Source organism: Brachyhypopomus gauderio, chromosome 10 (genome assembly GCF_052324685.1).
Source record: "Brachyhypopomus gauderio isolate BG-103 chromosome 10, BGAUD_0.2, whole genome shotgun sequence".
Classification (NCBI taxonomy): Eukaryota; Metazoa; Chordata; class Actinopteri; order Gymnotiformes; family Hypopomidae; genus Brachyhypopomus; species Brachyhypopomus gauderio.
In genome coordinates this window covers 7,497,574-7,523,208 of record NC_135220.1, presented here as the reverse complement: position 1 = coordinate 7,523,208, position 25,635 = coordinate 7,497,574, and the positions used below count along the sequence as shown (strand labels likewise).

The 25,635-nt window shown below is 44.7% G+C and overlaps 2 protein-coding genes across 3 annotated transcripts; one reads left to right on the top strand and one right to left on the bottom strand.

The window, feature by feature from the left end:
• Positions 1-1,814: 1,814 nt before the first annotated feature.
• smc5 (structural maintenance of chromosomes 5) lies at positions 1,815-20,904 on the top strand. Of its 2 annotated transcripts, none has more exons than XM_077019130.1 (24): positions 1,815-2,025; positions 2,619-2,760; positions 5,473-5,525; positions 5,613-5,775; positions 5,996-6,130; positions 6,625-6,765; positions 6,862-7,023; positions 7,198-7,269; positions 8,502-8,757; positions 10,648-10,802; positions 11,271-11,384; positions 11,511-11,605; positions 12,166-12,298; positions 12,524-12,697; positions 13,098-13,267; positions 14,940-15,063; positions 15,273-15,395; positions 15,495-15,623; positions 15,810-15,905; positions 16,049-16,153; positions 16,245-16,364; positions 16,621-16,800; positions 16,894-16,989; positions 19,783-20,904. In XM_077019130.1, exons 1-24 carry the CDS (start codon positions 1,856-1,858, stop codon positions 19,912-19,914), a joined length of 3,240 nt encoding a protein of 1,079 aa, XP_076875245.1. In that variant the 5' UTR covers positions 1,815-1,855; the 3' UTR covers positions 19,915-20,904. The 2 variants fall into 2 exon arrangements, with proteins under 2 accessions (XP_076875245.1, XP_076875246.1); XM_077019131.1 differs by lacking the exon at positions 1,815-2,025 and adding an exon at positions 4,736-4,987 and having other exon boundaries at positions 2,640-2,760.
• Positions 20,478-25,635, bottom strand: zfand5b (zinc finger, AN1-type domain 5b). Its single transcript, XM_077019146.1, has 5 exons — positions 25,459-25,635; positions 22,947-23,122; positions 22,582-22,779; positions 22,066-22,194; positions 20,478-21,979 (listed from the first exon to the last, which is right to left on the bottom strand). The coding sequence occupies exons 2-5, from the start codon at positions 23,101-23,103 to the stop codon at positions 21,831-21,833; spliced, it is 633 nt and encodes a 210-aa protein (XP_076875261.1). The 5' UTR covers positions 23,104-23,122; positions 25,459-25,635; the 3' UTR covers positions 20,478-21,830.

The following is a 25,635-nucleotide window of genomic DNA, read 5'->3' as shown; positions in this document are numbered from 1 at the left end:
TTTTTTCTCCTACTTCCACTTTTACTTCACTACATATTTTTCATCAGTTTAATACTTTTACTCTGATACATTTTTTACACGCTGTATAGTTACTCGTTACAATTATAAATATGTTAGCTGGCGCTGTCACCGGGTCAAGCGATCAGGCTGTCTTATGAGCATGCTCCGGTCGCGTCTCGTTTACTCTGTTGCTGCCTTCACGGAACACTTGAGCTTCGTAATCTAGGTTCACTTGACACGTCGTGACTGCCGCAAGGGTCCGCGCGGCAAAATGACGCAATCGCGGTGGCTCCGCCCATGCACGTTGGCCACGCGCGCGGTCGCGTCACGAGGTCGTGCACCTCTCGATTTTTGTGCTGGCACTTTGAAGGTAAATTTTCAGTATTTTCCAGCACCTTCAGCTTAATTTACATATTTATACAACTACACATATACTCGAAATTATTCCAAATAATTCGCTTTTTATCTCATTAAAAGAGATGGTACCGTGTTTGGTAACAGCAGAAGAGCAGCATAAGTGCTGCATATTAAGCTTGTTGGTGTTTTAATGTACATATATTGGCACCTTCCACACCATCAACATCGAGTGATTGTGGCGGTGAGGGTGAGGAAGGAGACCACCCTGGCCCTATCTAGAGACAGTGTTTGCGTTTGCACGAGTGAAAGTAAATTCCTATAGGATGAAGTGCCATCTCTGCCTCCCTAAAGAGGGTGAAATATTGGCCTTCAAAAATTCACCTTAGAACTTGAAGAAACACATCAATGTAAGTTATAAATATAACGCACAGAATATATCTTCGCTAACTAACCTAATTATGTTCATGACGTGCATTCACTTAACATTAGCTGGCAGTCGGCGATGTTGTGTTTTTAGCAACAGTAAGCCATGTCTCTTTTCATGCTGACTAATCAGTGCCCATTTTTATAGTGTTTTTATAGGGTCAGGGCATTTATTGGGGGTAAACGCAGGGCAGTAGGCTCATCCTCAGAATCCGACGAACGGATTTTACGTCCAAAATACAACTCGTTTTCTCAGCTAAATTAAGTCGAACTTGTACTTCTGCTTCAAACCTACGACGTAGCGGGACATAGGTCATGGGACATGTTTTTTTACGAAGTGTTAAGCCCAGTTTTTAAAGTTGCTACTTGTTTGTACATACAGAACATACAGTGTTTGTGGTCTTTGACATCTTTGATTTGTAAGACATATATAAAAACAACTGATAATCAAACTTTGATGGCTTTCTTTAATTAAATCAAAACACAATACTTGTACTTTTTACTTTCAGTACTTGAGTAATAAATTTTTACAAAAAACTACTTGCAATACTTAAGTACAAAAAATGTTGAATACTTCTGTACTTCTACTTAAGTAAAGTTTTTTAAGAACACTTCAACTTCTACTCAAGTAGATTTTTTGATAGAGTACTTGTACTTTTACTCAAGTATGGGTCTCTAATACTTTATACAACACTGTCAATAACGTTCAGCATTGTTTCTGATTATAAACATTTACTCGACTCGAAGTCTCGACTGCCATCTAATGCACATTCATTGTAAATGTTCGTGTTCGCTGCAAGTAAAACTTTTTTACGTTGACGTAACGTTAGTTTACGAACCCAAATGTAACTCTTAAACATAAGCGATTTTTTATTTAATAGATTGTACACATATTTGCTTTGCTAACTATAACAAAACATTACAAAACAGCTCCCAGGCGTCGGAACAGCGCCGACCTTTTTACCCATGACGTGAGAATTTGGGCGAATGAGTCACATGACAAACAACAGCCAATCAGCTCTCGGCATGCCTGCGACACCGGCGCGAAACGAAAGTGACGACTGGTCCACAAAGTATGGCGCTGCAAAGGAAAAAGAGACGAACAAGCCACGATTTAACGAACTCCCAAACCTCTCAAGTCTCTTTATCGTCTTTTATACATCCGAATACCTTTAATCTGGGAAATGGCCGGAAGGAGCGTTTCGTGGAAGGATCGATTCTCCGTATTAGTATGAAAAACTTCCTGTACGTTTATACCTAGCTGCGTTATGTGTTCCTGTCAAAAGTGTAACGCGTCGACTTCAGACTGTATGGTTTTGTATGGCGGCTTGTGTATATCTGCTGTTAGTCCACACGGCGATACCTAGCTAGTTTTGTTAATGCAGATATATGTTTATAGCTTGTTTGCTGGATAGCTAGCCAGGTAACCTAACTAGCTAGGTTAAGCTTGCTAGGATAAATTGTTTTGCAGTGGTGTGCACGTTTGCCTTTTACATGTGTTTGCCATTTAGCACGCTCTTATCCAGAGCGATTTACAGGCATGCATTCCATATACATACAATGTGCTCTAAACAGTACAGTAGGTTCAAATACCGTTGAACTAGAATGCTGCTGACTTACAGGAAGTACTGCTGACACAAAATAAGTACAAAATAAGTATAATGTCTGTATCCCGACGACAATAACAGTGCATAACAAATAATACCAAACAGTGCATTCTAAAATTTGAACGGTACTATGAATTTGATGTTGCAGGATCCACGGTCATTTAGTGATATATCAATAATCACATTAAACATTAGGTAGCAGCATGTGAAGTAAAGTGGCATCTTTTTCAGCACGTATGACCACTCTGATGTTTTCCCTGGACCCAACTTAAACATGATTGTGGGAGCCAATGGTACAGGGAAGTCAAGTGTGGTCTGTGCCATCTGTCTGGGGCTGGCGGGCAAGACGGCCATCCTGGGCAGGGGGGACAAGGCAAGTGTTAACCAGCACACCACATGATTCATACACCATTATACATCACATGATTCATATACCATTATACATCACATGATTCATACACCATTATACATCACATGATTCATACACCATTATACATCACATGATTCATATACCATTATACATCACATGATTCATACACCATTATACATCACATGATTCATACACCATTATACATCACATGATTCATATACCATTATACAGCACACGATTCATACACCATTATACATAGTGTGATCCATACACCATTATACACTCACCGGCCATTTTATTATGTACACCTTGCTAGTACTGGGTTGGACTCCCTTTTGCCTTCAGAACTGCCTTAATCCTTCGTGGCATATATTCAACAAGGTACTGGAAACATTCCTCAGAGAGTTTGTTGGCTGCACATCCATGATGCAAATCTCCCATTCCACCACATCCCAAAGGTGCTCTATTGGATTGAGATCTGGTGACTGTGGAGGCCATTTGAGTACAATGGACTAACTGTCGTGTTTAAGAAACCAGTCTGACATGAGTCGCACTTTAGAATAGAATAATAGAATAGCATTTATTTGTCATTGCACAACAAGGAACAATGAGATTGGTACCACCAGGGCCACAGTGTAAAGCACTGCAATCCCAGGGGCGGCCGCAGCGTCATAAATGCTCTGCCGTTTCCAGAGATTGTTGCTGCTGCTGTAGCCCATCTTCCTCAAGGTTTGACGTGTTGTGTGTTCAGAGATGCTCTTCTGCATGCCTCAGTTGTAACAACTGGTTATTTGAGTTACTGTCAACTTGAACCAGTCTGGCCATTCTAGGGCTGAACGATTAATTGCATTTGCGATAATCTCACGATATTTTAAAACGCGATTCTCTAATCGCACAGGCTGCGATTTAAACTGGTCACGTGACTTGGGAGCGAGCCGAGCCGAGGACGAACGGAGCAAACCCGAGCAGGGAGGTGGAGAAGTGAAGTTAACACAGTGCACTTTATCTTGTTGCACAATGGCTTCAGGCTCGACAGAAGCCGACACAACTGAAAGTCTAATACCAAAGAGGGGCAGCACATAAGTTGTGTGAAATTACTTTGGCTTTAAAAAAAGATGCTGCTCAACGTCAGGTACTGTGCAAAACGTGCCTTGCTACTGTTGCTACGACGCGAGGTAACACTACAAACCTTCTTCAGCATTTAAAAAAACACCACAAAGCCTCGTATGATATTTGCAAGGCTAAAATGTCAACGACCAGTGCTGCACCTTCAAATACGCCAAGTACCAGCCGACAGGGATCACTGACCGAACCATTTGAAAGTGTAACTCCTTATGGATATAATTGGAAGCGGCACGATGAAATAACTCTGGCAGTAACGGAGTTCATAGCGAAAGACACGATGCCCGTTAATATAGTGAACAAGCCCGGCTTCATGGTTTTGTTAAACACACTGGATATGCGCTACCAAATGCCCTCACGCACATATTTTAGCCAAGTTGCTATACCTGCAGGGTTGCCAACTCTCACGCATTGAGCGTCTTAGACTAAAAAGTTACTAGTTCGCTCTGGCGCCAACCACAGGCGATATAATAATAATACTTACATTTTGTCCATTTTACACCGCCCCGAGAACGTTCGCCCCCCCCCCCCGGTCAACAAATTACGTTACGTGTCCCCCCAACAACAACAAATTACGTTCGCCACCCACTCCAGGTTCAAGTCTCACTCCAAGCGATCTTGAAAAGTTGGCAACCCTGTACCTGAGCTGTATAAAAAATGCCGAAACAGAGTTTCCTGAAAACTGTGGGAAAAAAAATCACATTTTAAATCGCAATCGCAATTTATTGATAAAAAATTGCAATTAGATTTTTTTCCAAAATCGTTCAGCCCTAGGCCATTCTCCTCTAACTTCTGGCATCAACGAGGCATTTGCGCCCACAGAACTGCCGCTCACTGAATATTTTCTCTTTTTCAGACCATTCTCTGTAAACCCTAGAGATGGTTGTGTGTGAAAATCCCAGCAGTTTCTGAAATACTCAGACCAGCTCATCTGGCACCAACAACCATGCCACGTTCAAAGGTGTCACTTAAATCACCTTTCTTCCCCATTCTGATGTCTTGGCCATGTCTACATGCCTAAATACATTAAGTTGCTGCCATTTGATTGGCTAATTCGACATTTGCGTTATTTGGAGCAGTTGGACAGGTGTACCTAATAACGTGGCCGGTGAGTGTACACAGCATGATCCATACCCCATTTCACACAGTGTGATCCATACACCATTATACATAGCGTGATTCTTACACCATTATGCACAGTGTGGTCCATATACCATTTTTTGGTTTTGTTAGCATTGTTCTGAGGAGAATGAGATGGTATAATGTACATTTTCTATGTATACACCAGTGGGGAACTGTCAGGGCCCTCTATGCCCTCTCAGAGGGCCTAAAATATTCTTTGTTGGAACCTTATTTTGCTTAAGAAGTTATCTAGTACACATTGGTTATTGCGTTTCTAAAGCTGTACTGTCATCTCAATTATTTATTTATTTATTTATTTATTGTTATCTTTATTGCAGTTAATTAGGAGTGGAATTTTTTTCGGGGGGATGGGAGCGGGCCCAGGTTTAATGGTCACGGTTCACTACTGGTATATACTGTTTATTACTTTCTGACGTTCATTGCGGTTCATGGTTTGTTCTCTTTTGCTAGGTCGGCCTGTATGTTAAGAGAGGCTGCAGTAAAGGCTCGGTGGAAATTGAGCTGTAAGTGTCTGTTTGTGTGAAATAGTAGATTCCTCTGAGTCACTTTAAACGGCACAAATCCTCATGAGCTGCTCACCGTGTTTCCAGGTACAGGGCAGATGGAAACCTGGTGATCAACCGGGAGATCCATGTGGAGAACAACCAGAGTGTGTGGATGATTGGTGGGAAGCACACCAGTTTGAAGGCTGTGGAGGAGGCAGTGAAGGAGCTCCATATTCAAGTGGGAAACCTGTGTCAGTTCCTGCCTCAGGTAACTGAATAAATGAGTCATTCCAAGAGTCAAACTGGACACTGGTAAAAAACATGTTTGTGGGTTAACAACAGTAATAACAGTAGTGTTACATTGATAAGATACAGGGTGTTGTGTAGACATTTAGTATTGTTGTTACTAGATGAATTGTCCTGCATGGTCATTAGTAACTATGAAGTGTTCACCTCACAGCCTCACTTCTGTTCACCTCACTCAACAGGAGAAGGTCGGTGAGTTTGCCAAGATGAGCAAGATCGAGCTCCTTGAGGCCACTGAGAAATCTGTGGGCCCACCGGACATGTATGACTTTCACTGTAAACTAAAGACCTTCCGCACCAAAGAGAGAGAGCTGGAGGTAACCTGAAAATTTTCTTTGACAGTGTAGTTCTATTGTCAGACATGCTAGATGACGTTATGGTGGACAAAGCTCTGAAGGACCTTGTCAAAGTCTTACCATGGTGCTACATTACTGTTGTGTTACCATGGTGTTCAGAGGTCTCTCTACATTAGGGGCCAGTGGGGCTTTATCAGTGACTAATGGTGAGGTGTGTTTGTGTTTGGATTCATTGAGCAGGCAGATTTGTGTGTAGTTTCACCAACGAGTCAGATACCACCCTGAGTTTATTGTATGCCACATGGCTTTCTGTGCCAGAGATGCCACTGATGGTTTCTACACTAACTGTGGCTTTATTTAGCCACGTTTAAATGCACCTCAGTAATCAAAATCTCAGACAAATTGTGTTTCAGCTTTATTCCACTGGAGGCAAGGACAGTCTAGCGTTCCCCATTGCCTTTTGGCAAGACCAGCCAGTCTGGCTTGGGGCTTACTTGTTGTAGTACGCTTGACAGAATTCATGCAAAGAGAAGGCCAACTTCCTGGAGAAAGCCAGACAGAGGAACGAGCGTCACAAGCTGGATGTGGAACGGTACCACACAAAGAGGAGACACCTGGACCGAATCCAGATGCTAGAGAAGAAGAAACCCTGGGTGGTGAGTGTCTGGGGCTCAGCATGACTCATTAAACAGCATTTAATAAATTGTTCAATAAAACTGTGAGCCACCTTCTTGCTGTATTTGTTGACTCAGGAGTACGAGACCGCTCGCAAAGAGCTGGAGGAAGTTAAGAAGCAAAGAGAGGAAATGAAAAAGACTGTGAAGTCACTGAAGGAGGTTCAAGCTCCCCTGCTGAGGAAGATCCAGACCATAGAGAGCCAACTTCAGCCGATTGAGAGTGAGATGAAGGAGAAGGTGTGGAAGAAGGACCTGCCCATTCTGACATGCTGCAGGAGCAGCAGCAATGCTGGCCACTGCCTTATTCATCACTAACTGGGGTGTGTGTATTTGCATGGGTTTGTCTGCACGTGTGCATGTGGGTGATTGCATTTGGGTATGTGTGTTTGCGTGTGGGTGTATGTGTTTCAGACAGCTAAAATCAGAGAAGCATCACAGAAGTGTAAACAGAAGCAAGACCAGCTGGATCGGAAATATAAGGAGGTATGAGCCTGGTGGTGTTCTTAAACGTTGCCATGAATGTATATACCACAGTATTTAACTGGGTTCTGGGTTGAGCTAAAAGGGCAGAAACAGAAGGTAACGCAGACTTGGGAGCATCCTGAGACATTTGCTTCCATCCACTACACTGAAAATCAACTTGAGTGATCACATGGAAGGCAGCACAAGCACCCCTGTTTACCATATAATATAACTCTGTGTTTGTGAACTCCTGGATCTGTAACCTTTATCTAAGGGGGGGCACATTAATTACCAAATGCTAAACTAAATAATAAGTAAGTTTTCAACCTAGACTTAAAAATTGAGACTGTGTCAGAGTCCCAGACACATTCTGGAAGGTTATTCCATAGTTGGGACGCCAAAAAAAAAGATTCTTCCCCCTGCTGTTGACATATTAATGGTTGGAACCATTGACCGTATATATAATGGACGGTACGTCACCGTTGACTCCCATTGTGAGTTTTTGAAGCCACCAAGATGGCCGCACGGACGCTGCCGTCTTGAAAATTGGAGCCAGAGCATGCACATTAGAACCGGTAGGCAGGACAGTATCTCCGCCAGAGACCGTATCTCAGCCCCGACATTCGTTAGGATACGCCCACCAGTATAGAAGCTTTTGACGTTTTACAAAATAAACAAAGGTAAAAGGCTTTAATACTGCTGTCAAGAGTTTTGATGTTGAGCCCGTTCACGTTTGAGCGTCTGGTATTAGATGTCAACCAATGCAGCTATTAACTGTCAATCAATCACCTTATCTCCACACCCCTTTAAATAACTCTTAATAACTTCTATAAAATCTGTTTATCGTAGAGAAAAACACTGGGAGAGATACTAACTCAATGGGGTGTTATAGAAATGACAAAATATAATTGCTCAAAAAACTTATTTTACGTGTAATAAAAATTCAAAGTTTCTCGTCCGGCCAGTTCACTTATATGGGAATGGGCGGTGTTAAAAGTTGTACTGCAGCCAGCCACTAGAGGGCAGCTGACTCACGGAGGCTTCACTTTTCACTCGTGTCGTCCAGTCCACTTATATATACGGTCACTAATAAGAGGCCGGCACCCTGTGATCTTTGTGGATGTGGGGCTTCATAATAGGAAATAAGTTCTCGGAGGTAATCAGGAGGGTATGTGGTGTGTGTGTTTAGGGTATGTGGGTGGCATATGGGTTGCCAACACATGTAGAGTTCTGCCTCTCCCCGTCCCGCTCAGATCGACGACATTAAGCAGGCCCTGAGCCTGCAGCAGATGGAGGAAGTAGATCGGAAGAAGCGCATAGCCAATACTCGCCGGCTGATCCAGGACCTGCAGAGGGAGCTGGACAGCATGGGCAGCCACGAGGACGTCACGCCCAGGATTGAAGCTGTGAACTCTGAGCTTAGAACCATACAGGAGGAGAAGGCCAGGCTGGACGGAGAGCGGCAGGACCTGCGGCGGGACAAAGACGAGGCCTCTGGGGAGCTGAGACGTATGATTTACTCTTAAAGAATTTACACTGGCCAAAGTTTCATGTATTTTTTAGTTGTGATGAATGTGTGTTTAGTTGTGTCATTATCCCTAATAAGGTGCTTGACTCTTGTGACTTTGTCAGCTGTTGGGTGTTCGGTTCTTCAGTAAAGACCTCTGAGTGTCTTGCTGTAAATGGTTTTAAGGCAGTGGTCGGCAACCTATGGCACGCGTGCCAGGAGGCATAATCAGTGCCACGCGCCACGTTGGACCAGCATCTCAGACAGAGAGCACGACAGAGCTCTGCACTCAGCTCCCGCCACAGACCCATGTTTAAATTTAGCCTAAATTTTGGCAAAATCAGTTAGCCTACCTGATAGCGTTACAAGAGATGACGGAGCCTCCGGGTAAAAAAAATAAAGCGAGGGCATTTCAGCCCTGGGCGGAAGACTATGGTTTGGTGTATGTCAAAGATCGTGCTGTGTGTACACTGTGCTATGACAACGCTGCGTGCCGAACTTTCAGCATTAAGAAGCATTTAGAGACAAAACACGACAAGACGTTTAAAGACTAGGGATGCACCGATTCACGTTTTTCACTTCCGATACCGATTCAGATATCTGAGGCTTAGTATTGGCCGATACCGATCTGATAGATTAAAACAGTGCTGAATCGACTTAAAACTTTTATTTATTTATTTATTTTTAATAACAGACATACTGAATTACAAGTTTATTGAAAACTCTGCACCAGTATAGCACACTTAAACACACATAAAAACATGTAAAAACAACACAACTTGCATTTGTTCAGTCAGTGCAATTATGAATATAACATTGAATGTAAAATAAATAATACCAAAGAACCTGAAGCTGACAAAAACAATAGATTCACAACATTGGTGAAACATGAAAAAAATAAACTGCAAGAAACCTTTGAAATGGTTCAATAATTCTAAATATAACTTAAAATAAATAAGGAGATGAAATAAGAGAAACAGCAATACCTATGTGGCTAGTTTGCTAGCGCAGACATCACGCAGAACATAAAGCATGTAATGGCCAGAAATATGTGTACTGTCTCTTTAAGGGAGCGAGTTGAGTGGGCGTATGGAATATTGTTGTCTTTTTAGCTTTCTGCCATAGCCCGACTTAGTCCACTGCTCTTTATTATATTTCTGTAAGTAATTCAATGAGCTTTGGACAACTCACCAGTTCATGTATGAACAGTCAAGTAGTGCTGTAGCCCAAGTTTATTTTGGTCAACCAGCAAATAAACGGACTAAGTGGAATACCACCAGCGCGAGTACGAGTCAGCGATTCACCTCTTCTCTGTGTGCTTCGTGTTTCACTCGCCTGTTAACTGTCCAAGTTCACTTCTATCCGGGACAGAGTGAATATTTAAGGTTGCACTAACTCCGAAAAGCGTTACAAGCATAGAATTAGACTGAATAGATCTGCTCCCAGCCGAGGGTGAAACTCCCAATCACTCGGTTACCCTGCCTGGTAACCACCAATGGTGCCACCTGTATACCCCCCCTTGGAGTTCTGGTGCCACCTGCATACACCCCCCCCCGCCAAACCTCTCGACTCTTTTCGCGTTAGGTCCCCTGCTCCTGCCAGTTTCCTATGAACTGTGTCTGGCGTCGCCTGTGTATACACGTACCAGGAGAGAAGTCACAACCTCTGCAATAAGTTTACTCACACCATTCACAGGTTGAATAAACGTTTCCCAGGACATGTCCGCTAAAGTGAGGGCAGCCCTGTTCAGAATGTAGACAGCGTGACTGTCAGTACGCAACATGCCCCCCCCCCCCCCCCCCCATGTTATTTGTTGATAGTGGCACACTCATTGACTAGATATGTTAAGGTTGGCACTCCATGTCTCAAAGGTTGCCGAACCCTGTTTTAAGGTCTGCAGAACCGTCTGAGGAGCCTGGAGGACATGATGAACAGGAAGGAAGAGAAGCTGCGTAGCCGTTTCCGTGACACCTATGTTGCCATGCAGTGGCTGAGGAACCACCGCCACCTCTTTGAGGGGACCGTCCACGAGCCGATGATGCTGGTGGTGAGTGGTTTGCTCTATACTGGTGGTGAGTGGTCTGCTCTATACTGGTGGTGAGTGGTCTGCTCTATACTGGTGGTGAGTGGTCTGCTCTATACTGGTGGTGAGTGGTCTGCTCTATACTGGTGGTGAGTGGTCTGCTCTATACTGGTGGTGAGTGGTCTGCTCTATACTGGTGGTGAGTGGTCTGCTCTATACTGGTGGTGAGTGGTCTGCTCTATACTGGTGATGAGTGGTCTGCTCTATACTGGTGGTGAGTGCTCTGCTCTATACTGGTGGTGAGTGGTCTGCTGGCCTGTTCCACTGTCTCGTGCCCCTCCCTCAGGTCTGGAGGACTGGGGGTTTCTTGGTATCTTGGATTTTCAAAGATGGAATGCATAGACAGAGGAGAACTGTCTGGGATCCCCAAGAACTGGCCTGGCAGCCATTACCTGGCGGCCATTTGACTCATAACTGGTTATGTCCCTCTAGATTAATGTACGGGATCCACGACACGCAAAATACATCGAGAGCCATATTCCTGTGAACGACCTGAGGGCTTTTGTGTTTGAGAAGCAGCAGGATATGGAGAAGTTCATGGCAGAGGTGAGGGTAGCGAGATGGCACAGATATCAAATCTGTCTGTGAATTCATCCTTTATAGCAAGCAGCCCTTGGTAGGACATTTTAACATGCTGTAGTCCACCTGTCCTCTGTCCACTTGTCCCCCTAGGTGCGAGATGAGCAGAAACTAAGAGTCAACAGTGTGATTGCACCTGCAGAGTCCTGTGCCAACAGACCGCCCTCACGATCCCTTGATTCTCTCAAGTAAGAGGCTTTCTTTTGTATTTTTTATGTTCGTGGGAACACTCCCCATTTTAAAGTCTTTGCCAGGGTTTTTTTTAAGTACTTATAAAAGAAAACCTTTTTTTATAATTATTTTTTAAGTACGACGTTCATGTTCTCAGCCAGTGGTGGAACATAATTATAAGGGTACTGAATACCCTTACACTCATGTGCAGGTTTCCCAGGCGAGTAACCTGGTCACTTTTTCAGACCTCTAGGGTATTGCTGAGCATCTGAAAAACATTGGTGCTTCCCTGTCATCCTGGAAGGCAGGCTCCCCTATTCAGAAAGACCAGCGCAGGCTGGAAGTCAGACTCTCCTATTCAGAAAGACCAGCGCAGGCTGGAAGTCAGACTCTCCTATTCAGAAAGACCAGCACAGGCTGGAAGGCAGACTCTCCTATTCAGAAAGACCAGCGCAGGCTGGAAGGCAGACTCCCCTATTCAGAAAGACCAGCGCAGGCTGGAAGGCAGACTCTCCTATTCAGAAAGACCAGCGCAGGCTGCAAGGTGTACTCAGATGGCGTGTGATGTTTGTTGCAGGCACTATGGGATCTTTTCCTACCTCCGTGAGCTTTTTGATGCCCCTGAAGAAGTCATGAGTTACCTGTGCCACCAGTACCGAATCAACGATGTACCTGTGGGCACAGAGAGGACCAAGAGCATGATAGAGACGGTAAGTTTCCTTACTAACAACTCTGTTTTTTTAACAATGGGAATGTTTGGTTAAGGTGATATTTTATAACCCCTTTTCATACAATATCTACATACCTGCTTGGTCTGAGAATGTTCAGTAAATAGAGGTCAGGGTAGTGGTGGAGCTGTTTAAGTTTGTATGTTAACATAATATATGTTCATCAGGCCAAACAGCTTATATTCTTATTTCTTGGTGTCCCACCAGGTGATAAGGGAGTCTCAGCTGAGGATGATCTACACCGCTGAAGAGAAGTACACTGTGAAGAAGTCCTCCTACTCCAATAAGACCATCTCCAGTAACTCGGCCCTGCGCTCTTCCCAGTTCCTCACCATGGCGATAGATGCGGATGAGAGACGACATCTGGAGGAGCAGCTGAATGTGAGTGACCCTATTCTGTTCCTCTGACTCCGCCTCTTTAGAACACCACCCACATACAGGGAAGAGGACTATGATTGGCATTTCTTGAAAACTTCCTGGATACTAATAAAATTATATTTAATGTGTTTAGCGTTACGAGATCTCCATATTTGTGAAGGAGAGCTCTGTTGGCACTGGCTAACTCAGTCAGCATTTTATTTGTTTTAGATGCCACAGTATTATTCAGTTTGGTCAGTTGGTCATTTTAATATGCCAAAGTATTGGTCAGTTTTAGATGCTACGGTATTGTCGCCTCCTGCTAAGTAACCCTAGTTCTAACTCTAATATATCCACCGATACTACACTTAATAACATTGATTTGGAGAGAGAATAACACCCTCTGTATGTGGACTCTCTCTAGGCAGCTCAGAAACAGGTCCAGGACATTGACGCATGTATGAGCGCTAACCACGAGCAGCAGGTCAGGCTGGAGCGCCGTGACAATGAGCTCCGCGCTGAGAAGAAGCATCTCTCTGAACTAAAGGGCAAGAAAAGGCAGTTGGAACAAAAAATCAGCACTAAGGAGGACAGGTACACACACTCACATACACACACACACACACATACACACACACTCACATACACACACACACTCACGCACACATACACACACACACACACTCACATACACACACACACACACTCACATACACACACACACACACTCACGCATACGCACACACTCAAATACACACACACACGCACGCACACACTCACGCACACATATACACACACTCACGCACACATATACACACACACATATACACACACACATACACACACACACAGAGTTGTATAGTAATGAAGTAGAACTACTTCACTACTGTATTTAGGTACTAAAATACTGTATCTGTACTTTACTGGAGTATTATTTTTTTCTCCTACTTCCACTTTTACTTCACTACATATTTTCCATCAGTTTAATACTTTTACTCCGATACATTTTTTACGCGCTGTATAGTTACTCGTTACAATTATAAACATGTTAGCTGGCGCTGTCACCGGGTCAAGGGATCAGGCTGTCTTATGAGCATGCTCCGGTCGCATCTCGTTAACTCTGCTGCCGCCTTCACTGAACACTTGAGCTTCGTAATCTAGGTTCACTTGACACGTCGTGACTGCCGCAAGAGTCCGCAAAAATGACGCAATCGCGGTGGCTCCGCCCATGCGCTTTGGCCATGCGCATACCGAAATACTGTCATACCGCCCAATCCTATATAGAACACCTTCATACATTTTAAGATTTTCTAAACCTAACTTGAACCATTAACCTCTGTTGTAATTGATCTGCCTGGGCCAGGCCCTCTATTAACCCCATCCTGGCCACCAGAGAAAGACTGAGCTTCTCTTTAGCATTAGTAATGACAGGCCTGACCCTGATGTTTATTAAGGAATGCTCTCAGTGTGTTATGGGCTCAGTCTCAAGTTTCTTGTCAAACGTTGGTCTTTTTGTGGTAAGTCCTTTCTCTCCAAACCCCACAGAGGGACCCAGTCCTTTGGGATTGTTTTTTATTTTAACTTTGGCTCGGTGGGACTTACACCGGGGCGCTAACTCCAGTTCTCCATGGAGCACCAGGCTCAGTCCTCACATTGGGTGACCCCATTATACACAGCATCCCAAAAGAAATGTTTGCTCTTTCAGTATTACGTGTCAGGATTTTTGTGGTCTTCATAAGGTTGGTTAACTCTTTTTGTACGTAGTCAAGACATTTTTGTCTTGAAAATTCTCATTAACATACACCCACGACATCCAAAACCATAGTGAGTACTCAGAAGAGACTTTTGTGTGATTTTGCTTCTCCTGCTAAGAGCAAAGTTGTTTCAAAAAGTGTGTTTGTCAAAAACACAACACTTTTGAATAAACAGTGGATGCTACAGTGGATGCAGGAGCACCTTGTGTATGTGGAAACGTGCACGTGTCCACTACACACAGCTGACTTTAGGTCATGTGATATAAATTATACTACATACAGCTGAATTTAGGTTGTGTCATACAGACGACTACATACAGCTGACTTTGTAAGGTTGTGTCATACAGTCTGCACTACACAGAGCTGACTCCCAGCTGCCAGCACACTGGTATACTTTGAGGTCCATAAATGACTAGCACAGCCCTACTTATGTGGTTACTCTTCGTCAGCTGCTTGTGTGGTTACTCTTCGTCAGCTGCTGTGTGAGTGCACCGCTTGTCTTTTCTTCTCAGTGTGAGACAGATGGAACAAAGTGGGATTGACCTGCAGAAAGCAGACGAGGAGGCCAAGGCCAAGATCTGTGCCGTCAACGACCAGAAAGTGGCCATAGTGCAGGACATTCTGCAAGCCATGAAGGTGGGTGTGTGTGTGTGTGTGTGTGTGTGTGTGTGTGTGTGTGTGTGTGTGTGTGTGTGTGTGTGTGTGTGTGTGTGTGTGTGTGTGTGTGTGTGTGTGTGTGTGTGTGTGTGTGTGTTAAAGAGAGAGTGAGCACCACCCTCTCATCGGCTGGAACCTACCCCCTACTCTGGCCTGATGGGACATTTATTTTGTGTGTGTGTGTGTAGCAAAGAGCCAGGCTGAGCATGGAGAAAGTGTACCTGGCTCTTGAGGCAGCAGGTCTCACAGCAGAGAAGACCAATTTGGAGTCAGACTACAGAGAGAGGACAACTGATCTCAGGAGAGCAGAGGTCAGAGGTCACAAAGGTTACAGTGTTGTGAGATACATTTAGTTGTCCCATTCTTCATAAGCTATTTGACTGTGTGTGTCTTCATTCATCTTGATTCAGCAAGTGTTTATTGAGCTGGATCACAGAAAGTCGAGTCTGTTGGAGAGCTGTAAGAACATGGTGAAGAGAGCAAGAGAGATCTGCACCATGAACCCAGGAGAGACCGTAGTACCTGAGATACTGCACACGGTCAGACATACATGAGTTGAATTGTAACTAGTTGATTTTTGATTATGGGAAAAATTTGTCAATCCAACTGACAGTTAAGAATGTAAATGTAAAACATCCATCATTGTACATTATTGTTTATTCTTCATTGTACATTATTGTTTATTGTTTTCACTTATTCGTTCATTGCCTCATTGTCACCTGCAGGCATTTAGTGAGCTGCCAGACACACTAGAAGAGATTGACGCCATGTTGGCAGAAGAGAAAGCAAGAGCAGACTGTATCACGGGCCTCAGTGAAACGGTGAGACACAATGGGGTGTGGCCCAATGGAGTATTAGTGAGCAATGGGGTGTGGCCATTCTAAGGTGGAGATTAGGAGTGTTGAGTTGAGGTGAGTTCATACAGAACTGAGGCGGAGATCATTGTGTGTTTTGCCTCCTCCAGGTGGTGGAGGAGTATAACCGGCGTGAACAGGAAATAAAGACTATGGAAAAGGAGCTAGAGGAGAAGACGAATGCCCTGACCACCTACAGGCAGAACATCTCTGAGGCACGGCCCTTCACTGGCCTTGCATCTGCCCAGTGTGCCAAACGGCAAGATAACCTGTGTGTGTGTGTGTGTCTGTGTGTTTGTGTAACAGGCCAAAGAGAGGTGGCTGATGCCCTTGAAGCAGCTGGTGGAGCAGATCAATGTGAAGTTCAGTGAATTCTTTCGTTCCATGCACTGTGCTGGAGAGGTGGACCTGCACTCCGATAATCCGGTAAGTTCTGCATTCTGACAACCCAGTGAGTTCTGCACAGCCTCTCCAGAGTGAGTGAGCCAGCCTCTCCAGAACTGCTCATTCTAGTAAAACACTGCTTACCTCCTGCTGTTATTCAGACTGTTTTGACCCCATTGGTCTCTGCAAAAGCATTGTAGAGTAATATTGATCAGAGCTAGACCCACGAAGACCATAGCTGACCTTTGTGGCTGACCATGTGGCTTTTCCATCATGCCTGTGTGCCTGCTGTGTGCAGGACGAGTATGACCGCTATGGCATCCGCATCCGGGTGAAGTTCAGGAGCAGCACGCAGCTGCACGAGCTGACACCTCACCACCAGAGCGGAGGTGAGCGCAGTGTCTCCACCATGCTCTACCTCATGGCCCTGCAGGAACTCAACCGCTGCCCCTTCAGGGTGGTGGACGAGATCAACCAGGTAAGCACCACGCCGGGCTGCCCAGCCCAACTCTTAGCTCAGGTCCTCAGATCAGGTGTCGAACTGTTTCATCAAATATGTAACATGTTTTAGGGCATGGACCCAGTGAATGAGAGGAGAGTCTTTGACATTGTCGTTAAGACAGCCTGCAGTGGAAGCACATCACAGTATTTCTTCATCACGCCGAAGGTAGGCTGTCCTAAAATGCTCAGTGGTGTGTGTGTGTGTGTGTGTGTGTGTGTGTGTAAGAGACAGATAGAAGATGAGCCCTCCAAAAATGATTGGTGGTATCAAGTCAAATTTATTTATATAGTGCTTTTTACACCAAGTCACAAAGCAGCTTTACAAACACATGGATCCAGATCCCTAATTAACAAGTCAGGATCGTCAGTAGCAAGGAAAAACTCCCTAGGTGGATTAGGACCAAGACTCAAAAGGGAACCCATCCTCCATTGGGCAGCCCAGCTTGTCCATATTTATAGTTCTATTTCTAGGCTGAGCAGTCTCAGTCCCTCCAATGTATATATTGAACCTCAGGTAGGGGACAACATCAGTGCGTTCATTGACTGCATCGGAACATCCACTAGCGAGCTAGACTGTCTTCTATATGCATTTATGTAATTTATGTGCAATAATAACAATAATTGGGGTTAGGTGGACCATATGAAGATAGGATTCTTTTTTCTTAGATTAGATTGGCTTAGATTTGAGTCGATTTGAGTACGCTGAAGTATTAGTGAGCTAAAGAATTAGATTAGTGAATCTAAAGAATTTAGATTCTTTTTTCTTGCCACTGTCGCCTTTGGCTTGCTCATTAGGGATTTGGACCCATAGTATTGTTAACATAGTATTGTTGTAAATCCTGTAAAGCGCTTTGTGACAACATATGTTGTGAAAAGCGCTATACAAATATATTTGATTTGATAGGAGAAGATAGAAATGAGGGGGAGAGAAAAGAGGGTGAGAGAAAGTAAAAGAGAGAAGGGCAGGGAAAAAAATAAAAAAATAACGCCACCTGGATTTAACTAAGCAAAATAGGTACAAGCCTCCTATTGGATAATTACTGTATGGACAATTATCTTTCAGCTGGCAACAAGTTACTTAACCCCAAACAACCATGTCGAACGACACATCTCATGGTCGTGGAAAAGATGTCACTCCATTTGAGAAGGGTCAAATCATTGTCATGCATTAAGCAGAGAAAACATCTAAGATTGCAGAAACTACTAAAATTGGATTAAGAACTGCAACGCATTATTAAAAGCTAGAAGGATAGTGGGGACCCATCATCTTCGAGGTAGAAATGTGGCTGGAAAAAAGTCCTAAGTGATTGTGATCAGCAATCATTTAAACATTCTGTGAAATTAAATCGAAGAAAAACAACAGTAGAACTCAAGTACGAGCACACATTGCGAAGGGAACTCAAGAGATTGGGATTGAACAGCTGTGTAGCCTTAAGAAACCCACTAATCAGTGAGGAAACTGGGGAAAAAAGGCTTGGATTTGCTAGGGAGCATAAAGATTGGACGAATGGAAGAAGGTCATGTGGTCTGATGACTCCAGATTTACCCTGTTCCAGAGTGATAGTCATCAGGGTAAGAACAGAGGCAGGTGAAGTGATGTTCCCATCATGCCTAGTGCCTGCTGTACAAGCCTGTGGGGGCGGGGCTATGATCTGGGGGTGCTGCAGTTGATCAGGTCTGGTTCAGCAACAGTATGTGCTCAAAGAATGAGGTCAGCTCACTACCTGAATATACTGAATGACCAGGTTATTCCATCAGTAGATTTGTTTCTTCCCTGATGGCACGGGCATATTCCAAGATCACAATACCAGGATTCATTAGGCTCGAACTGTAAAAGTGGTTCAGGGAGCATGAGACATCATTTTCACACACGGATTAACCACCACAGAGTCCAGACCTGAACCCCATGAAGAATCTTGCTGGAGAAGGCTTTGCTCGGCGGTCAGACTCTACCATCAATGCGAGATCTTGGTGAAAAGTTAATGCAACACGATTGAAATAAATCTTGACATTGCAGAAGCTTATCAAAACAATGCCACAGTGAATGCTTTCTGTAATCAAAACTAAAGGCGGTCCAACAAAATATTAGTGTGAGACCTTGGTTTTTTTGTTGGGCCATGCATGTGCCAGTGATTAGCATGTGGCATCTATAACAGCATAACTAAAGGGAAGGGCCTGGAGGTGACCACAGTCATGAGGGCTTACTGAGCCATTGCTAGAGTGAATGCATGACATGGCTCGATGACCGCATGAACATCTCAGATTACCGAATCGCTCAATAACTGGGAGTCCCTGAGCTCCACACTTTCACATGTAGAATAATAACTATCTGGCCCGCAGAAAATATATAGTTGAATAGCCCTGATCTAGGGTACGAGGAATATTAGGTGAATTGCTTCTTGCAGCTTTGAGTCTAAGAAGCAACACCTCAGTCTATTTGGAATTTAGAAGAAGACAGTTAGACGCTGTCCAGTTTTTTATTTCCCGGATGCAGTTCTCAATTTTGGGAGTAGTATTGATATCATCTGGATTAGAGGAGATAGACAACTGAGTGTCATCTGCATAGCAATGGAAGATACGAATGATGGTGCCCAGCATATATAATCAGAATAATATGGGGCCCAATACAGATCCTTGCATATTTTACCTTTGTGTGTTCTGAGCTTCATTATTTACTAGTACAAATTAGTAATGATCTGTCAGGTAGGATTTGAAACAGAACGCTTGACCTCTTATGCCAGTGAGTGTCTACAGCCTATTCAGTAGAATGTTGTGATCAATAGTGCCAAAAGCAGCACTGTTTTTGTTTTTCTGTTAAGAGACTATACGTAGGAAGATTTTGCCTTATGGATTGGTGCTCGTATTCAATAAGGCTGTTTTTCCATGACACTATATACTTCGAATTTAGAATGTGTGTGATGTCTGTGTGTCAAATGTTTTTGTAACTGTGTGTACACAGCTTCTGCAGAATCTGACCTATGCGGAGGAGATGACTGTTCTGTGTGTCCACAACGGTCCCTATATGCTGCCACCTCACAAGTGGAACCAAGAGGCATTTATGAGGCGCATCAAACGCAGACCCATACAGTAACCCCAATATACAAGTTAATCTATGCACACGCTACCATTACACCATAAATCCCCCCGTGTCAAATTAAGTGCCTGTTCTTCTACATTTGTTCTTTTAGGCAAACTATTTGTATTTTATATGTTCTTTAGTTTTTTGTACATTTTGCAAGTTTTTAATAGCTCGATAAGGTTTGAGAAGATGGTAATAAAATTGTTCAGTAGTTAAGAAATAACACCAGTTGAATTTTGTAATGCACGTCTTTCCTCTGGTACTACTCACCTGCATGCTTGCGTTGGGGTACCACTGGGATGTCAGATTCACAGATACCAGCAGAAACAAGTCTTCTTTCCTTTAGCTTCAAACAATAAAAGGTTGCCTACATGATGTTCAAAAATAATTGTATTCTGACATGCTACCCTTATTTGACTGGTGCAGGGCTGGGTGATGCTCCCCATTGGCCAGAAAGTGGTCTAGGACTAGGGATAGGGTTAGAAATGGTTCCAGGACCATTTCTTAGGACCAGGATGCCATTTTGTCTTTCTTTTGTAAACTTCCCTAACCCTATAAAAACACTAGGACAACAATTATATCTCTGTACATTTTATTTACATGATACAATTTCACAGTAATGTTAACAAGATTATATGGGTAATACATAATAAATATAAAGATGGTTTGTTTGTACAAACTTGCATAACTAAAACTCAAACAGATGGGTATTTTTACTGTGGAAACTGAGCTCACTACTTAAACAGGAACGGCAGCCAGACTGGGGAAAAAGACCAAAGACGTGAAGGTGCCTGATGCTTGGATAGTGTGGACACACACACACACACACACACACACACAGGTGTCTCCACCCCACCACAGGGGCTCAATTAGAAAGACATTTTCAGAACCTGTGTACAAACAGTATGACACACACTCCACTTAGCACACAAAAATATCACCAACAAAAAGTAACATTCAGTACAGAAGTGGATTATTGTTAATTAAGGATCATCAGCACGTTGCCAACTTCAAAAAGAAAAAGGACCCACCTCAGCTAATGTATTTAGGAGTTATTTCACTACCCATGCAATATACTCTTAACCCCTCTCCCCCCAGAGGACCACTGCAACTCAATTTGTGCCTGCTTTCAGGAGAGACGCCTCTCCACCCTATGGGTGGTATAGGTAAAAACCCAGGACTACTCTGGTTTATGATGTCTGGGAGAAACCTAACACGAACAGAGCCGTTAATGTTTACTTCTGTGTACCACAAAAACCACACCGTCACAACCCGAAACTGATCTGGCCGCTTCTGGTCTGGACATTGTTGGACATTGTTGGACCTTTCAACAGATTACAAGCCCCAGCCCAAGTTGAGCAAGGACAGTAAGGGGGAGGGAGGTCCATACCTTCCCCTAATAAGTGGAGGTCAGAGGTCAAACTAAGTTTGGCTGCAAAGGTCAACTCTGATTAGCTTGGAGCCAAGTAAAAAAGTAAAATCTTTAACCCCCTCCCCACACCTTTTGCTACATGAGCCAGCCATGCACTGCTGCCACCATGTGGTGCCGTTCACAGCAATAACAGTCGTCTGCAGTCCAGCAGGCTGCCTCGGGTCCATGTGTGACAGGCGGACCCAGACAGAATCACAAAGTAAATCTCGACAATTACGACAAGACACGCAGCCTTTTCTTCAACACAAGAATGACTTTACCCAGAACCAGACAAGGAGATGCAGGATCCTGACGGTACGACCCCCCCCCCTCCTTAAGCTCATCCAAAGACAATGTGAAAACAGGAAAGAAAAGTGAAACCACTCATGCACGGACATACAAGACCCCCCCCCTCCCCCCCTAAAAAAAATAGTCCTTTAGATCGCAGGTCATGTGCGAGTCCTTTTTTTAAATGATCTCTCCCAGAATCCTGGGTCAGAGTTGAAGGGGAAGGGATCTATATTCTCTGGATCTTGTCGGCAACGACTACGGGATTCTCTTTGCGGATCTTGGCAGCCGCTTCAGCCTTATAATCGTAAGGGCAGTTGTGCTTGTCCGAGTAGCGGTGCAGTCCACAGAACAGGTTACCACAGCGACAGTCGAACCCTAAAGAAGACACAAATCCACGTGTCAGTAAAAACACAGAAGAAGGATACATCACTGATGGGATGGTGTGAGAGGCACTGCCTCACCAGTGAGACCGACTTTCTTCCGACACATGAAGCATCTGTTCTTCTTGGGCTTGGGGGCCTCTGGGGACTTGGCCTCCTCCGCCACACACACGTGGGCCGATGAAGCAGAACCTATGGGCTGAGATACAACTGGACACACGAAAAATTCACATCAGTCTGCATCACAAGCATACATCCGAAAACTTGATGTGCCAATGTTTGACAGAAAACAAAAACAGACACTTGATTGCAGCCAAGAGAAAATGGACAAAGTTTAACAGGAAATAAATATCCATCCCAGCCCCAAACACAAACTGGAGCAGGAGCATCAGAGAGGACGTGCTCAGTTTGGGCAGCTACAGTTAAGATGACATGCATGTGAAACTATTTTCATACTGGAATCCACTCATCCACCATTTCAGGTTCTGTGACCCCCATTTTAATTGGACCACTGGTTTGTATCTGTGCATTGCTACTTCAAAACCATCTTTCAAAAGTTAGTCCCTTTGTGGATAAAAACATGATTTGTGCACCAACCTGGTTCTTGTGTTTCTGCTTTAGGCGATGGGGCTTCCTCCTTACAGGAAATGCTCATCTCAGTCATCTGCTGCGTAACAGGAAGTGCTGCAGTGGCTCCGTCTGAGGAGTCGGTTTCATTTGCGGAGCCATTCAGACTGGCCTCAATAATCTGGATAGCGGAGGCCTCTGAGCTAGGACTGGCTGCACTGTTCGAACCTGGAAAGTCACAGACTTTGTGACCCAGACATCAAGCCCATCTGAACCCACACTGAATAAACCCCTCAGCAGCCCAGGACACTAAGTTAGATGGATCACTTCGCGCAAGCAGGAATGTTCTCAGTAAGCAGAAGTGAATGGGCGGGGGGGGAGTGAGGGCTTCTTACCCATGGTGCCTAAAGGACCCACCCCACCACCATTCTGTCTCATCAGGTGCTCCTTGTAACACACGGAGCACATGCCGTTGGTCCTGGGGTTGCCATAGAAGCCACAGCCTGTGGCACAGAGCATGGGCACGGGGCTCTGGTTGGTCTCCTGGGCCATATCGAAATCTCTGGACACACTGCAGACGTTTTGGGAAGAAAAAAATGACATGATGTTTCCACCTCTCTGTATTAATCATGGTCAAAAACTCAATTAATTTATACAACCAAGACAAGTATTTTAAGACAACACTGTAAGCTTTATTTAATATATGAACACGATAGGTGTTTGATAAGTTATTTTGCTGTAATGTCGAGAACAGCAGCTATTTCAAGCGGTAAACAACTGTTTAAAGGCTACGGTTAATAACAGAGACTAGAGCGAGGGTAACGATTTTACACGCGCCATCTTGCCAAAGAGGCGAGTTGGAACATTCCGTTCAACTGGGGCTGTTAAAAATAATTAAATTAAAAGTGACCGACACACCGTGAGTGATAGCAGAGCAATAGTTTACTGAGGAGCTGTCTACTAAAAAATATATATGAAGACGACTGCTGTGTGGGTTGGAGGCACTGATCAAGAAGCAAAAATAATAAAGTTTTCCGACACGTTCACTCGACAGGGCGTCACAGGTTTCCCCCCGCAGCTCTAAGCGAGTCACGTGTACGTCCGACGGCGGCGGCGCTCGCGGCGGCGGCAGACGCACGTGGAGCGAGGTGTCGACTTTCAGCTGTCACGAGGGTGCAATATGACAAGCGGATCACGGAGAAGCGCGCGTGCACCCCAACATCGCTGCACCCGGCAGGCGCTATTTATACCCCCGCCGTGTCTTGATTAAGACGCGCCTCCATCACAGGGCGCAGCGCCCTCCTTTACGGGCACGATGCGGGGACACTCGTTTTATTTTGATAAAGCCCAAAATGGTAGTGTCCTGTGGGGCGCCTGGCAGGGCTCGGTGTTCCAAGCATCGGACTCCCAGCTATCTATCTTGACGGGAAATCGTTGTAAAAACAAAACGTCGGAGGTCTACCGCCGATAACACAGTATAACAATAATTTCTGCTATATATTTTTTTTCCTTCGTATTACTGGAAAAAAGAACTTGTGTTGGAAAGCAAATGTCTGAAAGTTATTATGGCCATCCTGACAAAAACACAGAGCTGGCTGGTTAGCTAGATCAGGCGATCCGGTTATCGCAATCCACGTTCCTCAGCCTCAGTCACGGAGCTGTATTAACGTATACCGTCGTTAATAACCTCTGGGTCTTTCCTACTACAGTTCCACATTAGCTGTGAACGGTCGCTTGTCCAACTCTACGGAGCGCCGGTGTCACATTATTCCGATATTCTGGCGAGTTGGGTCGGTGCGACGAGAACAGGCCGCTCCGGGCTTCAAATCCACTGAGTCATGCTAACCATAGCAGTGCTAGCCTGGCTAGTAGCTACTGTCAGCGGACTCTCCACCAACACTTTGATTAGCGAGAGCCAAAAGATGACGTTTAAATACGCAGTTTCTTCTGCTTTCGTCTGAGATTAACGGCGATTAGTGCGATTATCTAACGATAATATGTGTGAGTGGCGTGCGGTGCCGAGGCCCCAGTCGTCTAGGCTTTGTCTTTGTTCCAGGCGTAACTCTTCCTGTTTTGGGAAAACGTCTCGACAACAAGGGAAAAAAAGACTCCCGCATAAGAACGAACTACATTATTATAATAAACGAACTACATTATTAAAATAACGAACTACGTTATTATAATAACGAACTACGTCTGCGCTCTTCAAACTACCAACGACTACGGGGCCGCAGGAGCCGATAATGTCGCCCGAGCAGCGGCGGCGATGCCGAACAGGGGCTGCAGCTGTCGACGACGGGCACTGCGTGTTACACTGTTAAAGGTTTTCCTTTTCTTATTTTAAAAGATTTCTCAAATCAACCTTCCTGAACCAGTTCTAAATGTGAGCAACGAAACCTCCATCTCGACTCCGACACACACACCTGATCTGTGGTCTACAGCAAGTTTAACTGAAGTTTAAGTAAAGCTGTAGGTAAGCCACCAGGTGTACCGACCCCGGTCACGGGTGCCGTCCCACACGAACGTGTCCAGGGCGCCGGTCACGCTGTGTAATAAAACAGGTGAACGAGGCGCCGGAGGCGATGCACTTTACCTCATCTTACCTGGACCAACTCGACTAGCCGCCGTCATCGACCCTCAATTTGCCTCTCAATCGCTTTTTTACTCGTACAACCGACCCAGCTCACTGTACAGATCACCGGCGAGACGTTTGACGCGATTCAATCGTAAAAAAACACCCAAACCGACAGAGAGAGAGTCGCGCTACGCTCCTGCTCGCCGCGCTAGCTCCATGCTAGCTAGCTTCACGCTAACCAGGCTAACACCGTTGACGGACTCAACCTGAGGGGACGAGGAGGGCCGCTGGTTAGCCAGCACACCCGGCGAGACTCATGGAGCTCCACTCACCTTTTTTTTAAACGCAACAATACCGAGGAAAGATTGAATCGCGAAATCTCCGCGTTTCCCCCCTTTCGTGATCTCCGTCCGGCTCAGATAACCGTATTTCCAGCCTGTGCTCGCCGCTTGTTTTCCGCCGCTGGGCTGTTTGTTGCTTTCTGTACTTTGAGAAAAGGGCGTGGCGTG